General features: G+C 37.4%; 1 protein-coding gene across 2 annotated transcripts in view; it reads right to left on the bottom strand.

Annotated features, from left to right (window-relative positions):
• Positions 1–248: 248 nt before the first annotated feature.
• The window catches only part of ME2 (malic enzyme 2), a 49,644-nt gene continuing 32,160 nt past the window's right edge, over positions 249–17,732 (bottom strand). For both annotated transcript variants that reach the window (XM_045457722.1, XM_045457721.1), the window contains 4 exons: positions 15,705–15,807; positions 6,969–7,039; positions 6,113–6,211; positions 249–1,123 (listed from right to left, as the gene is read on the bottom strand). In XM_045457722.1, the coding sequence (XP_045313678.1) occupies positions 956–1,123; positions 6,113–6,211; positions 6,969–7,039; positions 15,705–15,807 (441 nt within the window). In that variant the 3' untranslated portion in view covers positions 249–955. The remainder of the gene's footprint in view (positions 1,124–6,112; positions 6,212–6,968; positions 7,040–15,704; positions 15,808–17,732) is intronic.

Raw genomic sequence — 17,732 nt, 5'->3', positions numbered from 1 at the left:
TCCAAAATTATCTAAGTGATAAAAAGCACCATACTGGAATAGGGGATACAGCTTCTCCAGTTAAGTATGCTTCTTTGGATGTGAAACATATGACTAATTTGTTAAGGGTCACATGATGTCACTTATAATTTATGCATTATATCCCTTCCTTTCAATCATCTAGAAATAAATAAAATGAAAATAGGTATTTTTCATCATAAGCAAACCTAAATTTCTAGTGGGCAATAAAATCGCATCATTGAAGCAAATTAAATTTAGGGTATTACCTTTATTAAATAAAAAAGTTACACTATGATTTTTATACACTATTGAAAACAATGACTATTTTGTTTATTTGTCTAAAGGCAGCAATACTTCCCACTTCTCTCTCATGATGCTAAAGCTTCAAATTAGGTCCAGAAAATAAATAACAGGGTAGATTTTTCACATTTCTCTAGATTTATCAACTCGAAAGGGATTTCAGAGCATAAAGATAAAATGAGGCAGACAAAAAGAAGACTTGCAGATACTGACAGTTTGTCCTCAGAACTTGGTTAAATTTGGCTTCTTAAAATTCTATACTCCTATCCACAGAAGTAAATTTTGATTCTAGGGCTGGGGAGAGAAGATCATTACTATAATAGTAAATAGCGAATACTTTGGCAAGCAGGAATAAGAGCACAAGTGAAGACATTGATAAATACATTTGGAACATCTCTTTGATGTGGTATGAGCTACAAATCAGAATGGAAGCACTATGGTTATTTGATTGCAGGGTCCTGGTGGGCATTAAGAATATAGCCAACACATCTACCCTCTACAGAAGTATAAATTCATGAAAAGAATAAGTCAAGCAAAGCGGTGGGGGAGAATAAAACACAGGAAAAAACCATAAATTTGAGAACATTCTCTCTTTTTGTCTGAAAAAAAAACGGGTTCCCTGAAGCATGGAAAGTATTTCTCAGTGGGTATGCTTCTATTCTGTTATCAGGGGAGGGCTTAATGCAGATTCTGGCCAATCATAAACATCTGGCAGCAACGAATCATATTCACTTCGCCATATTCTTTCTCTAATGTACTTGGCCTTGTCCTCAGGTTCTGGGTATCGAAAAGCCATTTTGTTAGCATACAGGTATTCTGTAACCTGAAAAATAAGTAAGATTACTGTGTAGGCTCTGAATATCAACCTGATTGAGAGAAAAGGTACTATTCAAACACAGAGAAATGAATTTAGAAGAGTGACGTTTTTCTTTTTTCAAAATACAAAACAACATTACTTTGACTCATTTCAAACATTTGGAAACTATTAAAAGCTTAAAAGATGAAATAAAAATTATCTCCAATCTCACTGTAAGTCTGATGTGTTTTAAAGTCACCCCCCACCAACTATTGGCATTTCCTTCATACTTCAATCTAACAAATAATTTTAAGCTCTACTCTGTGTCAGTCAAGTAGACCTACTTGTCCTATTTTCCTTCTCCCTATTTTCAAATGGGGTGTAGGAGACTCGACTTCCTACCCACAGGTGACTGGACTCCGGTGAAAACCTAACCCACAATGAGCCAGGTAGTTTTTGCTCTAGAATCTGGATTAAGAGACACAGAAATTATTATAAATCAGGTGTTGGGCACTGAACTGTAAGGTCAAGTAAAGTTAGGGCTGGGACTTACACATGGAAACTCACTACCACCATCATGGAGTGCCAACCATGTTCTATGTGCTTTACATGGACATTTCATTTAATCCTCACAAGAATCCTACGAGGTAAGTACTGATAGTATTATTTTCATTTTACATATGAGGACACTGAAGTATGAGGAGTTTAAGTAACTTGCCCAAGACAGTTAAAAGAGAGCTGAGTTTTAAACCCAAAGCATTCTGATTATAGATCCCAGGCCCTACACGGTTAAGCTAGATTACCTCCCACGTCACTTGGCTTGAATGGATTTCTGGTATTTGTAACCAAGTCACACACCATGACTGGTGATGAGGATAAACGCTCTGAGCCTCAATTTTGATGTAAAATGAGGTAGTACAAAAAGCTTCCTCACAGGATATAGCACAGTGCCTGTGAAATAGTCAATTCTCAAGTCACGGTTTCATTTTAACTTAAAAAACAATGTAGTGGCAAAGAGTAAAAAAATACTTAAACAATTATGCCTTTCTCCTCCTAGTCTAGTTCCCATTCTAAATGGTGATCATTATTGAAGTTTATTTCAGCTCTCTAAGAAAAAAACTTAACAAAAACTGAAGGATATTAAAAATACGCTTTCATCCCAGGGGCTCAACCTTCCTGTATTTTGTGATGAAAATATGTTTCAATTATTTTCTGGTCTATTGTAAGAAACATATTTGTACCCACGGAAAAGACCGGGGCAAGGCAGGAGATCAGAGTGAGTTCTCCTTGGTCAGGTAGGCATGCAGCAGGTGACTGGTAGCTATAAAGAGATGCTCAGTGGCTGCGGGTTGGGGTGGGGGACAGAAACAAAGCACTGCCTAGTCTCCTGATCCCTTGTTCTTAAAAAGGAAAGCCTCAGTGAAGGAGAAAATTCTCTACTCTAGGGAAGGGGAAGAGACATGATGTGGGGGCTGTACTCCTGTGCCAACTCCTAAACACAGGTATCTCCTATTTCATACGACCTTCCATCTGGGCACGACGGTAACCTCTTGACTGACTGATACGTTCCCAAATCTTTCCCACGTGTAATATCATTCTATAAATTCTAAAGCTGAACTCTTTCCATCCTAGTTCTGGGCTCTAAAATCCTCAGTTGTTTTGCAACAGTAAGGTATTCAGACTCTGTAGTCTGGCTTTCATGTATGTACAAGCTGGCCTTAAGATAACTTTCAAATCCTGTCTTATGCCATTTTCCTACCTATACTTTAGATTCCAGCTCAACTGGAGTGGCTGTTTTTATTTTTTAGGATTTTATTTTTAAATAATTTCTACACACAACCATGGGGCTTGAACTCATGACTCTGAGACCAAGAGTCGCACACTTTACCGAATGAGCCAGCCAGGTGCCCCTGGATTGGCTGTTATTTCTTAAACATATCATCCTTTACTCTAATTCCCAACCTTTGTTTAGTTCATGAGTACTAAAATAATGCAAAAATAACATTTATAGTCAAAGGGGTAAAAATCTTAGGATCATCAGTACACAGTCAAAAATGTGGTTGATAAATTCCGCATCTAATCTTGATGTTTAAGAAAATTTTAGTAATCTGGGAATGAAGCCTACTTCTTTAAAAAGATGAAAGAGGGGCGCCTGGGTGGCACAGTCGGTTAAGCGTCTGACTTCAGCCAGGTCACGATCTTGCGGTCCGTGAGTTCGAGCCCCGCATCAGGCTCTAGGCTGATGGCTCAGAGCCTGGAGCCTGTTTCCGATTCTGTGTCTCCCTCTCTCTCTGCCCCTCCCCCATTCATGCTCTGTCTCTCTCTGTCCCAAAAATAAATAAACGTTGAAAAAAAAACAAGTTTAAAAAAAAAAAAAGATGAAAGAATATTTATTTCAACCAAAAGCTAGTATCACATTCAATATTAAAATATAAGGATGTTCTTATCAACTGAGTTGCTTAAAACTGATCTTAAGGGTAAAAAAAAAAGAGCAATACATATAAATTAATAATACAATTACTTGCAATTGATTTAAAACTCAAAATTCCAAAAGAGTTAATTAAGAGACCATTAAAAGAATAAAAACTGGGGACGCCTGGGTGGCTCGGTAGGTTAAACTTCTGACTCTTGATTTCAGCTCAAGTCATGATCTCCAGTTCGTGAGATGGAGCAGCACAGGGCCCATTTGGGATTCTCTCTCTTCCTCTCTCTGCCCTTCCCCGACTCAGACTCTCTCTCTCAGAATAAATAAACTTTAAAAAAAAAAAAGAATTAACATTGTTCAACTGACTAGTTATCAAGTAAATTCATAAAAATTAATACCTCCCCTATACGGCAGAAATGACTAGCAAGGAAACAGATATGGAAAGAAAAACTTTGTTTGTTATAAAGAACCCAAAATTTTAAATATCCAGGAAAATAAGTATTCAGCAATGTACCACATTTATAGAAGACAACAACAAAATGATATTGAAAGACTTAAAAAAAAGAAAAAGATTGTGGTGAGTGAAAAGAGACACTGATGGGGAAGAAGAGTCAATACTAAAAGACAACTGTACCAATTTAATTTATAAGTATGATAGTTTCATACGTAGTTGCAGGGTCTTCTTTTTTTTTTTTTTTTTTTTTTTTTTTTTTTCAACGTTTATTTTTATTTTTGGGACAGAGAGAGACAGAGCATGAACGGGGGAGGGGCAGAGAGAGAGGGAGACACAGAATCGGAAACAGGCTCCAGGCTCTGAGCCATCAGCCCAGAGCCTGACGCGGGGCTCGAACTCACGGACCGCGAGATCGTGACCTGGCTGAAGTCGGACGCTTAACCGACTGCGCCACCCAGGCGCCCCATGCAGGGTCTTCTTTGAACTCAAAAACTGATCGAAAAATTCATCCAAAAAAATGCACAGTTTAAACAAATCCTAAAAAACCATAATGATGGGAAGGAACTATATAGTATAAAATAATACATATTATATATGCTACAATAACAATTATTTTTCTTAAGGTTTTAAGACTGTTTTTAAGTAATCTCTACGCCCAACTCACAACTGCCAGATCAAGAGTCTGTGGGGCTCAAACTCACAACCGCCAGATCAGGAGTCACATGCTCTACTGACTGAGCCAGCCAGGCACCCCACATACCACAATAATTTTAACAGTGCCTAGTAATAGGCCAATATAGTTAGCAACAGACTCTCAAGATATGAGGACTGTATGTTAATAAAAGGACCATTCTCCATTAATTCGTGCTGGGGCAACTGGTTAACTACTCCGAAAAAAATGTTTCTCTATCTCACATCATATTCTAAAATAATTCTGAGGGGTTAAAAAGTTTTATGTTATTAAAACACGCAGGTAGATATTTATATGATTTTGGGAGTGGGGGAAGGCATTAACATCCATAAAGGGTGAAGAAACAATCCACAGAGTAAACACATCATTCCATAAAAAAAAACTTTTGAAATAAGGCATTCCACAAGTTAAAATAAATGGCAAACGGGAAAATACCTGCACCACAGCCAAGAGGAGGATCACGACACTTAATATATACACAGCCTTTATAAGTTAGTATTAGAAAGAAAACAACCAGTACAATATAAAAACAAGCGAAAGTCGAGGTGACTAGGTGGCTGAGTTGGTTAAGCGTCTGACTTTGGCTCAGGTTATGATCTCACAGTTCATGAGTTCGAGCCCTGTGTCAGGCTCTGTGCTGACAGCTTGGAGCCTGGAATCTGCTTCGGATTTTGTGTCTCCCTCTCTCTCTGCCCCTTCCTCCCTCCCTCCCTCCCTCTCTCAAAAATAAATAAACGTTAAAAAAGATTTTTAAAAACAACGAGATATAATTCTCCACCTATTAAGTATCTATGATTAAAAAAACACTAAGTATTGGCAAAAGTGTGGGAAAACAGATGTATTTCATATCTAATATGTACAATGTAAACTGATACTTTTTTCCTGAAGATATATGATGGTAATTCATATCAGAAGCCTTAGCATAGTAATACTTTTTGTTCTTATGATTAGACATTTATCTTACACAATCACAAATGTGTGCAAAAATTTATCTAAGGATGTTCACTACAATATTTCTAACAAAATGAGAAATGCTTAAATTAAGTCCAAAAATACAGAAATGGTTAAACAAATTATGATATACCAACAAAGAGAACACCATGCAGCATTATTAACAGTCATACAGGAGAATTACTACTGATTTACATGGGAAAAGGTTTATAATACATTTAATGGAGAAAGTGCAGTGAAGAATCAATTATAAAAACAGTCACAGGTGACTGCATGTGTGTGCAGATGTATGCATGTGTTTGGGAAGAAGAAAGACTAGAAGATAACAAATCCAGAATAATAATGTGGGTTACATCCTGGCAGAAAGAATATGGGTCACCTAAAATTTCTTCTTTGTACTCTTGAAATGTTTCAAACTTGTCTCTGTAAACTTGTGCTACTTGCATAAGAATATGCCATTAAAATTTATGTGAGGAGGTATAAATTAATACTTACTTTAATAGCAATGTTAATAGAAACTTCCTGAATATCAGCAAGTGGTGGGTAAAGTCTCCCTTGAGCTAGCTCTTTATCTGTCAATTGATTTGCCAGTGCCTGAAGAGAAAGACAGCATTTTACTTTTGTTTAAATAACACAGAATAAGGATCTAATAAAATGGGAAAGGGGTTTGGGGAGCAGTAAATCATACAGGTATCATAATTCTCCTTACTTTTATCAGGAATATGCTTAAAGCACTGCAGAAATTAAAACTGTTCACCACTAAACAATAAATAACCAGATTTAAAGGCTTATTGACAAATTCTTCTTAACACATACAAAGTTTGGCATAATTACAACAGCTACTATGAAAAGAGACATTAAAATTTGTATTAACACGAGTTCTTCAAAACTCATATTGCAGTCTGGCGCTCCAAAAGGCCAGCACACTCCAAATAAACCAGTATTTGTCCATTAAAAAAATGAAGGTGCCATAGTATATCACCTTCAGATGTATATACTACATATATATGTATATTCACTACACATACACACATACACGTATACATACTATACATATACTATACAGGTACAGTACGTGTCATAAGTATGAAAGGATTCGTAACTTGCAATCAAACACCTAAAACATCATGACAAAAATGAATTTTATGCAAAAGTAGATGGGCAAGTCACAAAATCAATAGATGAAGAACTTCCTTTCCATTCATAAGGCAGATTTGACCCATTCTCTGTCTCTCTGATTTTAATTAGGATCCATTCATCTTTATAACTCATCCTTTATAAAATAGCCAAACAATATTTAGTATGTGTGCTGCCGAAGTGAGCACTGCCAAACACTATTTAAAGCATTTACCTTTGCAGCTTCTAGGAAAACATGGTCACTAATATGCCGGGTATTACAGAGAATAACAGCTAAAGCCACACCTAGAAAACGTTATAAATAGTTTATTTAGTAAGGTCACTTTTCAAATTACGAAAGGAGCCAAATAAATTCCCACACTTAAAGCAAATTAATGGTAACCCACTTCCCCCAGACGGACCTCCAAAACAAAGCAGCCAAGAGAAAACAGAAATCTGAGAGTTAAAAATCAAGTGATCTTTGTTAACTGTTACAATTCTTATTTACCAGAACAATTTCAGAAATAGCAAATGGCTTTTCTCAATTTAACAGTTAGCAAAATTACAAGGCATACAATTCATCAACACTTGTTACAAGAAACATCAATCCCCAGCCCACCTCTAAACACCTTTCCACTTCTTAGACGTTACTATGGACTTCTATAGAGGCAATTACTTTCCATTCTTTTAGTTGATTATTTTAATGTTTCTCTCTCTCACTCTTCAACAGCTTGCTTGAATTTCTCCTGACTGACTTCTGAGTTTTAGAGATCACTGATTCCTTCCTGCAGGAAATAAGTGTGTTGGCTTTCCTTCACATCCCCAGCCTCCTCCCTTCTTCCCACATGGTTAGGGCACAACTTTGGCTGAACCAATATTGTTTATGTTATTAGGACTTCATAAGTGTTACTTGCAGCTGAGCCATTATTAACACCCTGTCATGATTATTTCTCCTCTCCTGCATAACCTTTTGTTTTCCCTGAAGTTACTGTCCGGCTGTTCTCCTTGTTTTAGATTTTCTGTACTTAAAATCACTTCATCCTGAAACACTCATTCAACTGCCTAAATCATGAAGTGTTTCAGCTCCCAGACATAGTCTCTTCTTTCATCCTCTAGAAGAAACCTGTGCTGAAGCTCCCATCTGGTATGGCTGCTATGCATCCCAGACACAGAGTTGGCATCCTGGAAAAACCCCGATTTTCATGGGGACTCCCTTTGCTTCTGAGTTCACTTCCTAAATCCCACTTCTTCCTAGTTGTTTGTTACTTCCCTTTTTGGTAGGATATGTTCTCCTGTAGTTTTCTGAAGATGCTCCCTCTCCTCCCCCCTCCTTTTTTCTACTACTTTCTACTTATTTGATAGTTTCTTTGGGTTTGCAATTCTAGTTTGGAAATAATATCCTATCAGAATTGTAAGCATTATTCCAACACCGTCTAGCTGCCAGCTAGATTGAGCTGATTGAGAAATCAGTGCCAATTTGATTCTCGATCCTTTTCAGTGATTATCTTTTAGCTGCATCTCTGGAAGTATTAGGATCTTTTTTCATACCGAATGTCCTGTAATTTCCCAGCGATGTGCCTTGAGGTTCATGACTTTCACACACCACGTTTGGCACTCAGTGGGAGGGCCTTCCTATCTAGAAACTTGGATCTTTCAGTTTGGGGAACTGTTCATGAAGTTTTTCATAATTTTCTTCCCTCCATCTATCTGTTGTCTTTCTGAAATTTCTATTTTCTGATACTGTACTTCTGGGACTAGTCTGCTAATTATCTTCTTTTATTTTCCACCCCTTGTTCTTTGCTCTATTTCTAAGTGACTTCCTCAGCTTTTTCTTTCTTTTTTTTAATGTTTATTTATTTTTGAGAGCAAGTGGGAGAGAGGCAGAGAGAGACAGAGACCCAGAATCCTGAGCTGGTTCTGTCCTATCAGCACGGAGCCCAAAATGGGGCTTGAACTCATGAACTGTAAGATCATGACCTGAGCCGAAATCAAGAGTCAAACGCTTAACCAACTGAGCCACCCAGGAGCCCCCTTAGCTTTTTCTTATAATCCTTCTGCTATCAAACTTTTCATTTTCAAGCACTCATTTTTGTTTTCTAATGAAAAAAAATAAAATTCTGTCTTGTTTCTGGAACATAATATTTTTGTCTCCATTGATAGTTTTTTAACTTTCCTTCTCCCCACCTAATCCCTGATTCTTTCTAAAAGGCTTTTTTTTTTCTTGTTTATTTGGTCTCTTTTATGAAATACATTGTTCATATAAGAGATTTTCCTCAGCTGATTAGTAATCTTTGAGTGTTTCTCATATGAGCGTTAGGCACTAGAATGATGGCAGCTCTGAGGCGAGGATGGGGTTTGCCCACTCCGAGAATCACTGCGGTGGCTTGGCTTTTAATCACTCTACTTTCTCGCACCTCTGTCCTCAACTGTGTCTGGCGTCTTCCAGTCTAGAAATTCTCAGTTTTACACTATTCAAAAGGTATCCCAACAGTCTTCACCAGAGTGGGGAAGCACAGTTATCTAATTACCCAAGGATGAGAAGAAAATCAGGTGGTTAATAGCTTCCTTATTTAACCCAGCCTCTAGATAATATATATATTTTAGAAAGTAGAGCATTTGTTCTATCTACAGTTAATGTTGTTACTTAAATATCTGGGGCAAGATCTATAGTCTTCTTATATTTTTCTTTTCGATTCCACATTCCTTTTTTTCCTCTTTATTCTTGACTTTCAGATTAAAAAAAAATTATTTTTTAATATTTTATTTATTTTTGAGAGGGAGAGTGCAAGCGGAGGAGGAACAGAGAGAGAGGGAGACTCAGAATCCGAAGCAGGCTCCAGGCTCTGAGCTGTCAGCACAGAGCCCCACGCGGAGCTCCAACTCATGAACTGCGAGATCATGACCTGAGCCAAAGTTGGATGCTTAACCAACTAAGCCACCCAGGCTCCCCTCAGATTTTTAAAAATCATTTCATTTCCTCCTCAAAGGTTCTCTCACCATCGCTGGGAAGTTTTTCTAGTCTTCTAGTGATTATCCTAAAATTTATAACATGCACCCATATGAAAATTCTACGTTAATCTCTAATTTACCCTCCTGACACAAGGCAAGTCCCTCATAACAGTTTAACTCTACTTAACTGACAAGCTATGTATTATTGTTGCTCCTTTCAAGTAAATCTTTTTCCTCTGGCTGCATTCAGTCTTCACTTTGTTGTTGTCTGCTAAAGCCTCACAATGATGTTCCCGGATGTGGCCTTCTTTTTATTTATCCCACATGGGTTTCACTGAGCATCCTGAATATGTGTATTGACATCATTCATCAGGTTCTAAGAAATTCTCAGCCATGAAGCCTACCAATATTGCCTCTGATTCATTCTCATGCCCATCTTCTAGGGCTTCAATAAACCACATCAATTAAAGATATGCATCTGTTTTTCTATATTTTCCTCTTTGTTTGGTCTCTGGATCATTTCTTCTGGCCCATCTTACCATTTAATTCTCTTTGCTCTCATCTGCTATAAGCCTCATTCACTGAGTTCTTAAAATTTATTTTTCAATGCTAGAATTTAGTGTTACTTGGCTGTATTTTTCGAATTTGGTTTTATCTCCATAAACTAATACTAAGCATATTTGTTTCAGAGCACCTGTTTGATATCTAGAATTCCAGAGTTTTCCTGTTGTTTCTGCTCCTTTTGCCTTGTGCTGTCTTATCTCTTTACATGAATTTTTAACTGGGAGTGTATTTCAAAATTTGTGAAAGGAACTTGAAGACTAGGGTGGTGTTACCTTGTTCCACAGAAGATTTCTGTTTGCTTCTGCCAGGCACGTGTGGATGCCGGTAGGCCAGAATAAAGGCCTGAGGTTTTCTAGATCATCCATGTGATAGTGCAAATATACCCCTATTCCAAGGTACAGCTTTAGGGTTTCGGTCCACTAGTGGTTCACTAGAATCCCTTCCTTGGCAGGTGCCGGATGCTAACACTGGTCTTCCCTTGTGGAAAGTACTGCTTTACTGCTCAGCCACTTCTTGCTGATCAGAGAGCACTTCCGGCGTAAGACTCCTTCACATGCTGGTTTTCTGAGCTCTAGTTCTCTCCCTAATCTTGACCCAGAATTCCCCTGAGATCAAGAGTTGCATGTTCTAGGGGCGCCTGGGTGGTGCAGTCAGTTAAGCGTCCGACTTCAGCCAGGTCACGATCTCGCGGTCCGTGAGTTCGAGCCCCGCGTCGGGCTCAGAGCCTGGAGCCTGTTTCCGATTCTGTGTCTCCCTCTCTCTCTGCCCCTCCCCCGTTCATGCTCTGTCTCTCTCTGTCCCAAAAATAAATAAACGTTGAAGAGTTGCATGTTCTACTGACTGAGCTAGCCAGGTGCCCCACAAAAAAACAAACAAACAAAAAAAAAACACTTTTGAATGAACGAATGCCACAGAAATCCCCCACATTACAGTCAACATTTTGTTAGCCTTTTGACTATTTTCAGGTTTTATTTTTGTTGTTATTTCATCCAGTTATAATTACTGGAGTAGGTAATTCAAATATTATTGGAGCCTTACATGTTTACTTGCTTTATAAACAGACTTTTGTCTTCTTGTTTTAAAGCCCATTTTTACCACCACTACCAATTTATTTTTACATCTATATTTATAGTGCTAATAATGGTTATTAATAAAGTTAGGACTTTGTAGTGCTGTATAAAATAATCAATTGCCAAATTCCTTACTAGTTAAATAAGATACAGAAAATGACTTTGTTAAAATGAACAGAAAGGTATTCTTTTCCATGTTCTTATGCTTTTATGCCACAGAAATATTGTTGGATAGAACAGATTGATTTTGATAATTATCAAGTTCAGGAAAGAGATCACTGGTGATGGGAGAGTTTCTACTACAGATACTAGGTCTCCAGAGATAAGCAGGGTAGACCTCTAGACATAAAACTGCCACATGGAAGGAAAAGGAGGAAAAGCGCTGGGATATTCACAGGCTTAAAGTCTTTGACAACAGTTGTAACATGCTTGCTTGATGCCAGCCCATGTACACTAAAAATCTACCTGTCATGAAATCTTAGAGCCTGCTCTCAGCTCTTCAGGGAGAGGCCCACAAGGAGAAAGACACACGTAAAAGGGAAATTCAGATCAAATCCCTATTTTACTAAACATAGTCTCTCATTAAAATGAATGAACTAAGGATCACCAGAAATTTATAGAAAATGAACAGCACAAAAGAAGAAATATTTAAAAGAATCTTAGCCCTTAGGAGACATTTGAAGGGATACTGCAACCTTTAAAAAAAAATAAAAGTGGATATTAAAAAAAAGAGTGAGGGGCGCCTGGGTGGCGCAGTCGGTTAAGCGTCCGACTTCAGCCAGGTCATGATCTCGCGGTCCGTGAGTTCGAGCCCCGCGTCAGGCTCTGGGCTGATGGCTCAGAGCCTGGAGCCTGTTTCCGCTTCTGTGTCTCCCTCTCTCTCTGCGCCTCCCCCATTCATGCTCTGTCTCTCTCTGTCCCAAAAATAAATAAACGTTGAAAAAAAAAATAAAAATAAATAAATAAATAAATAAATAAAAAAATAAAAAAAGAGTGATTTTAGGACAAGAAAAAGGTATTGGGAATAAAAAAGGTATTTGAACCTACTAAACTGATGACATGTGATATTAAACACTGTTAATTTCATGTGGTTATGATACTAGTACTATGGTGATATTTAAATTAAAAAATTACTTTTTCAGAGATATATGCTGAAGTAGTTATGAACAAAATTACATAACATCTCTGATTTGCTTTAAAATAACCCAGTGAGGAAGGCACGGGTGGGAATATATGGTTACCTGTTGATAACTGCTGAAGTGTGGGAGACTGGAGCATGGAACTTTGTTCTTCCCTCTGCTTTTGTGTATGTTTGAAAATTCTTATAATAAAAAAGATTTTGGGGTTTTTTGGTTATTTTTATTTTGTTATATTTATATTTGGTTATTTTTATTTTGTTATATATTTGGTTATATATAAAATTTATTTTATATTGTTATTGTGTTATTTTATCTTAAGCAGGCTCCACACCCCATGTGGGGCTTGGACTCACAACCCTGAGATCAAGAGGTGCATGCTCTACTGATTGAGCCAGCCAGGTGCCCCACAAAAAAAGACTTGAAACATACACTAAAAGTGCTAAAAACAGATGAATGAATGAATGCCACAGAAATCCCCCAAATTACAGAATAAAAAAGGCAGAGGTGAATATGTGAAATAAAATTTACAACTCAAGAACAATAGAGGGATTTGACCCCGGTCTAACATAAGTTCTGTAAGAGGAAAACAGCAACAATGGAAGGGAAAAATGAGAAAGAAACAAAAAGTTACAAAAAATCCTTTGGAAAAGATATAGTGAACTGGCCCACACACATACATGCATAATAAATGGAAATTAAGCCTAAACCTGGATGCATCCTGGTAAGCTTTCAGAAATCCAAAGAGAAAATTTTAAATATTTTTAGGAAGAAAAAGCTAGTATTGCATGAAGAAATGAGAATCTTAATGACATCAAATTTCTCAACAGCAACACTGGCCACTAAAAGGAGAAATATTTTCAAAGATCTGAGAGAATGGACTTTCGGTCTACAAATCTCTACCCAACCAAACTATCAAGTGAGAAGACAAAATAAAGACACTTTAAGATATGTAAAAACTCGGGAACATTTCATCCATGCTCAATAAAAACACTTACTCAAAAATGCATTCCAAAAAGTGAGACCAAGACAGAAATAGGACACATGCGTGTGAGAGAGGACAATAATATGGGGCACAAGAAGTAGTCAACTGTGGAGCACGATCTAGGAGAAACGAAGAAAGCTAACAGGAAATTAAAGAAAGATTCACTATACTTGACACCTGAAAGACTTTTGAGTTTCAAACATTTTTTAATATAGAATTATGTATTCAAATCATACTTGTTTAGACATAAATGATCTATAATCATGTAATTTTAGAATCAATCCATAGACAAAGCACAGAAAACAACAGAACATAATGTAAATGTCCAAAAACCCTCTCTACAGTGTAGAAATACTAACTGACCAAAATTGAGAGATGGAATAAGAACAGATAAGAAAGCTAAGTACCAGATTTTTCAACTGTGGCCAACTAATAAAAACGGTCTTGGGGTGGCTGGGTGGCTCAGTCAGTTAAAGTTAAATGTCCGACTTTGACTCAGGTCATGATCTAGTGATTCTTGAGTTCAAGCCCCACGTCAGGCTCTGTGCTGACAGCTCAGAGCCTGGAGCCTGCTTCAGATTCTCTGTCTCCTTCTCTCTCTGCCCCTCTCCCACCCACACTCCTGTCTCTCTCTCTCTAAGATAAACATTAAAAAATTAAAAAAAAAACAGTCTTAAGTTGTTATCAAAAGGTCTTTAAATATGTTCTATAAAAATAAAGGTAACTACTCTAAAAACTAAAAATAGTAATACAAATTCAGAGGTATAGAGAAGCAGCAAGGTATTAGGAGGTATGTGGACACTACTATATTTTACAGTTGGGAAGTTCATACATACTGTCTATAGCTGGAATCAAGATAAGGGAAGAGAAGTGTATCAGTGATGATGGTAACCATCAGAAAAACTCAAAGCAAACCACTGACAGCGGTTATAGCTGAGAAGTATGATAACGAGGCACCAAGAGAACACATGGGCTCTTTCCATAATTTGGCTGTTGTTGATAATGCTGTTATAAACACCGGGGTGCACGAATCCCTTTGAATTAGTATTTTTGCATTCTTTGGGTAAATACTAGTAGTACAACTGCTGGACCGTAGGGTAGTTTTATTTTCTACTTTTTGAGGAACCTCCACAGTGCTTTCCAGAGTGGCTCTACCAGTTTGTATTCCTACCAATAGTGCAATGGGGTTCCCTTTTCTCCATATTCTCACCAACATCTATTGTTTCTTGTGTTGTTGATTTTAGCCATTCTGACAGGTGTGAGGTGATATCTCATTCTGGTTTTGACTTGTCTTTTCCTGATGATCAGTGATGTTGAGCATCTTTTCATGTATCTATTGGCCATCTTCTTTTGAAAAGTATCTATTCATGTCCATTTTTAAATTGGGTTGTTTTTTAGGTGTTGGGTTTTATACATTCTTTACATATTTTGGATTCTAACCCTTTATCAGATATGTCATTTGAAAATATCTTCTCCTATTCCATAAGTTGCCTATTGACTGATGAATGGATAAAGATGATGTGATACACACACACACACACACACACACACACACACTGGAATATTACTCAGCCATAAAAAAGAAATGAAATCTTGCCATTTGCCAACAACATGGATGGAACTAGAATTATGCTAAGCAAAATAAGTCAGTTAGAGAAAGACAAACACCATATGATTTCACTCATCTGTGGAATTCAAGAAACAAAACAAATGAGCAAAGGGGAAAAAAGAGAGAGAGAGGCAAACCAAAAAACAGACTCTTAACCATAGAGAACAAACTGATGGTTACCAGAAGGGAGGTGAGTAGAGGGATGGGTTAAATAGGTGATGGGGATTAGGGAGGGCACATGTCATGATGGGTACCCGGTGTTGTATGGAAGTGTTCAATCACTATATTGCACACCTGAAACTAGTATTACACTGCATGTTAAGTGCAATTTAGATAAAAACTTAAAAAAAAAAAAAGGAGGTACCAAAGGGAGACAAAGAGGCTTAAATAATTTTAAAACATTCTGTTCCTTCTGCATTTTTATATACCATGTAGTACATGATTTCTGTAATAAAAACAAATTTAATGAACAATATGAATACATTTATAGGATAAATAAAGCAAGTTGGATTTGCTGAATTCCTTGAGTTTACCTGTACAAACATACCAAAATTCTGTAAACACTATTGTTCATTTTATTCTTAAGTTCTAAGGAATTTGGAGAACTAGTTAATGTAATTAACTATTGATCTTTAACATAAATAACGGTGGCATTTACCTGGAAAAATATATACATTGTTTCCTTGGCCTGGTGTAAATACTTGCCCGTCATTGAGTTTCACTGGCTCAAATGGACTGCCACTGGCAAACAAACACCTTCCCTGTTAAGAAATGAAACAACTTCAATTTGTAACTTCATTTGGACTAAAATATTGAGGTGAATCAAAACAACGAATCAAAACAAAGTTAAATCCTGTACTAAAACAGACCAATATATTCTTTGTGAACAGACATAATTTATTATATAACATAATACTTCCACTAAAATTCTTATTAGATGGGTGCCTGGGTGGCTCAGCTGGTTAAGCGTCTGACTCTTGACTTTGGTTCAGGTCATGATCTCATAGTTCACGAGATCGCGCCCCGCATAGGGGTCTGTGATGACAGTGCAGAGGCTGCTTGGGATTGTCAAGCTTGGGATTGTCTTTCTCTCTGCCTTTCTCTTTCCCTTTCTCTCTGCCCCTCCTCATGCTTGCTCTCTCTCTCTCTCTCTCTCTCAAAATAAATAAATATTTAAAAAATTCTTATTAGAATGATGTGTTTTTTTTTAATGTTAGAGAGAGGCAGAGAGAGAAAGAGCACAAGTAGGGGAGAGGGCAGAGGGAGAGAGGGAATCTGAAGCAGGCTCGACATTGGGGTTTGATCCCACGACTCTGGGATCATGACCTGAGACAAAATCGAGAGTCAGACACTCAACCGACTCAGCCACCCAGGCACCCCTAGAATGAGGTTTTATGCATCACACACATTCAAGTAAAGTTGAAAACTGCCCATTAATAAACTAAAAATCCTGACACTTCTTTTTCCTTTTAAAATGTAGATGGGCCAACAAATGCTATCCTGAATAATAAAGATGGCTGTAAACACCTGTGAATGAAGTGGAACACATCAAAAATTAAATTGTGACCACTGACTGTCCATCTGCTGTTTTTTGGCTCTGTTCCAGGTGCTTTCTATGAGTTAACTCAGTATAGCCTGTGTAAGAAACCATCTGGGATTATCATCTCCATCTCACTGATATATAAAAAAAAAATCTCATAAAACTATGGCTTAGATGTCCAAGTGCTTTGTAAAAAGTCACACATCACAACTGCAGCAGTTACATTTGAATCCAGACTTTTTTTTTTATAACTCTAAAGCCCATGGTCTTTCCATTCTGCTATAATGCCCGAATTATGCAGTTCACACAAAGGTGTATGGTATACCCACACTATTACCCCAGAAAAATATGGCATGTTGCCTTGTTGAAGAAAAATAAATCTCCAAATTTGTTGTGTCACTTCTAGTACTATGCTCAACAATGGTATACAATGTTACTAGCATATTCAGTATTTCTTTAAAAAAATTTTTTAAATGTTTGTTTATTTTTGAGGGGGTGGGGAGGAGAAGGGGCAGGGAGCGAAAGGGAGACACAGAATCTGAAGCAGGCTCCAGGCTCTGAGCTGTCAGCACTCTGACGCAGGGCTCAAACACACAAACCGTGAGATCATGACCTGAGCCAACATCAGACGCTCAACTGACTGGGCCACCCAGGCACCCTGAATATTCACTATTTCTAAGAGAGAATTAGATGCCCATGAAATTGAAGAGCACCTGAAAGTAAATTTGTAAATCCTTTAAATATCATTTCCCTGTGCCAAATCTTACCTGCCCCACTCCTCCTTGGCAAAAAACCAAACCAAAACAAACAACGATAATCTATCTTGGAATACTTGAGGTATGACTAAAGTAGATCATGTTTAATGAGCTACTTGGATTAAAGAAAAGGAGATTTATAGAAAATTAAACTATCTCCACACAGTAGGATGGACAAACTGACATGGCACCTGAACACTGGGCAGAATAAGAAGCGTTTAGACAACACTATTGTCTTCTTTTCTCTAGATCTAAAAATGTGTATTATACCGTTATACCAATGGTGTAATGATTATTCTTTGAAGTATAGTGGATCCTCAGATTTAACACTCAAGAATTTGACCCTTTGGATCATATGAGCAGATACTTGTAACTGGGAATATAACCCTGT

This window comes from Leopardus geoffroyi, chromosome D3 (genome assembly GCF_018350155.1).
Source record: "Leopardus geoffroyi isolate Oge1 chromosome D3, O.geoffroyi_Oge1_pat1.0, whole genome shotgun sequence".
Lineage (NCBI taxonomy): Eukaryota > Metazoa > Chordata > Mammalia > Carnivora > Felidae > Leopardus > Leopardus geoffroyi.
The sequence above is the reverse complement of the archived record's forward strand: the minus strand, read 5'-3'. Positions and strand labels throughout refer to the sequence as shown.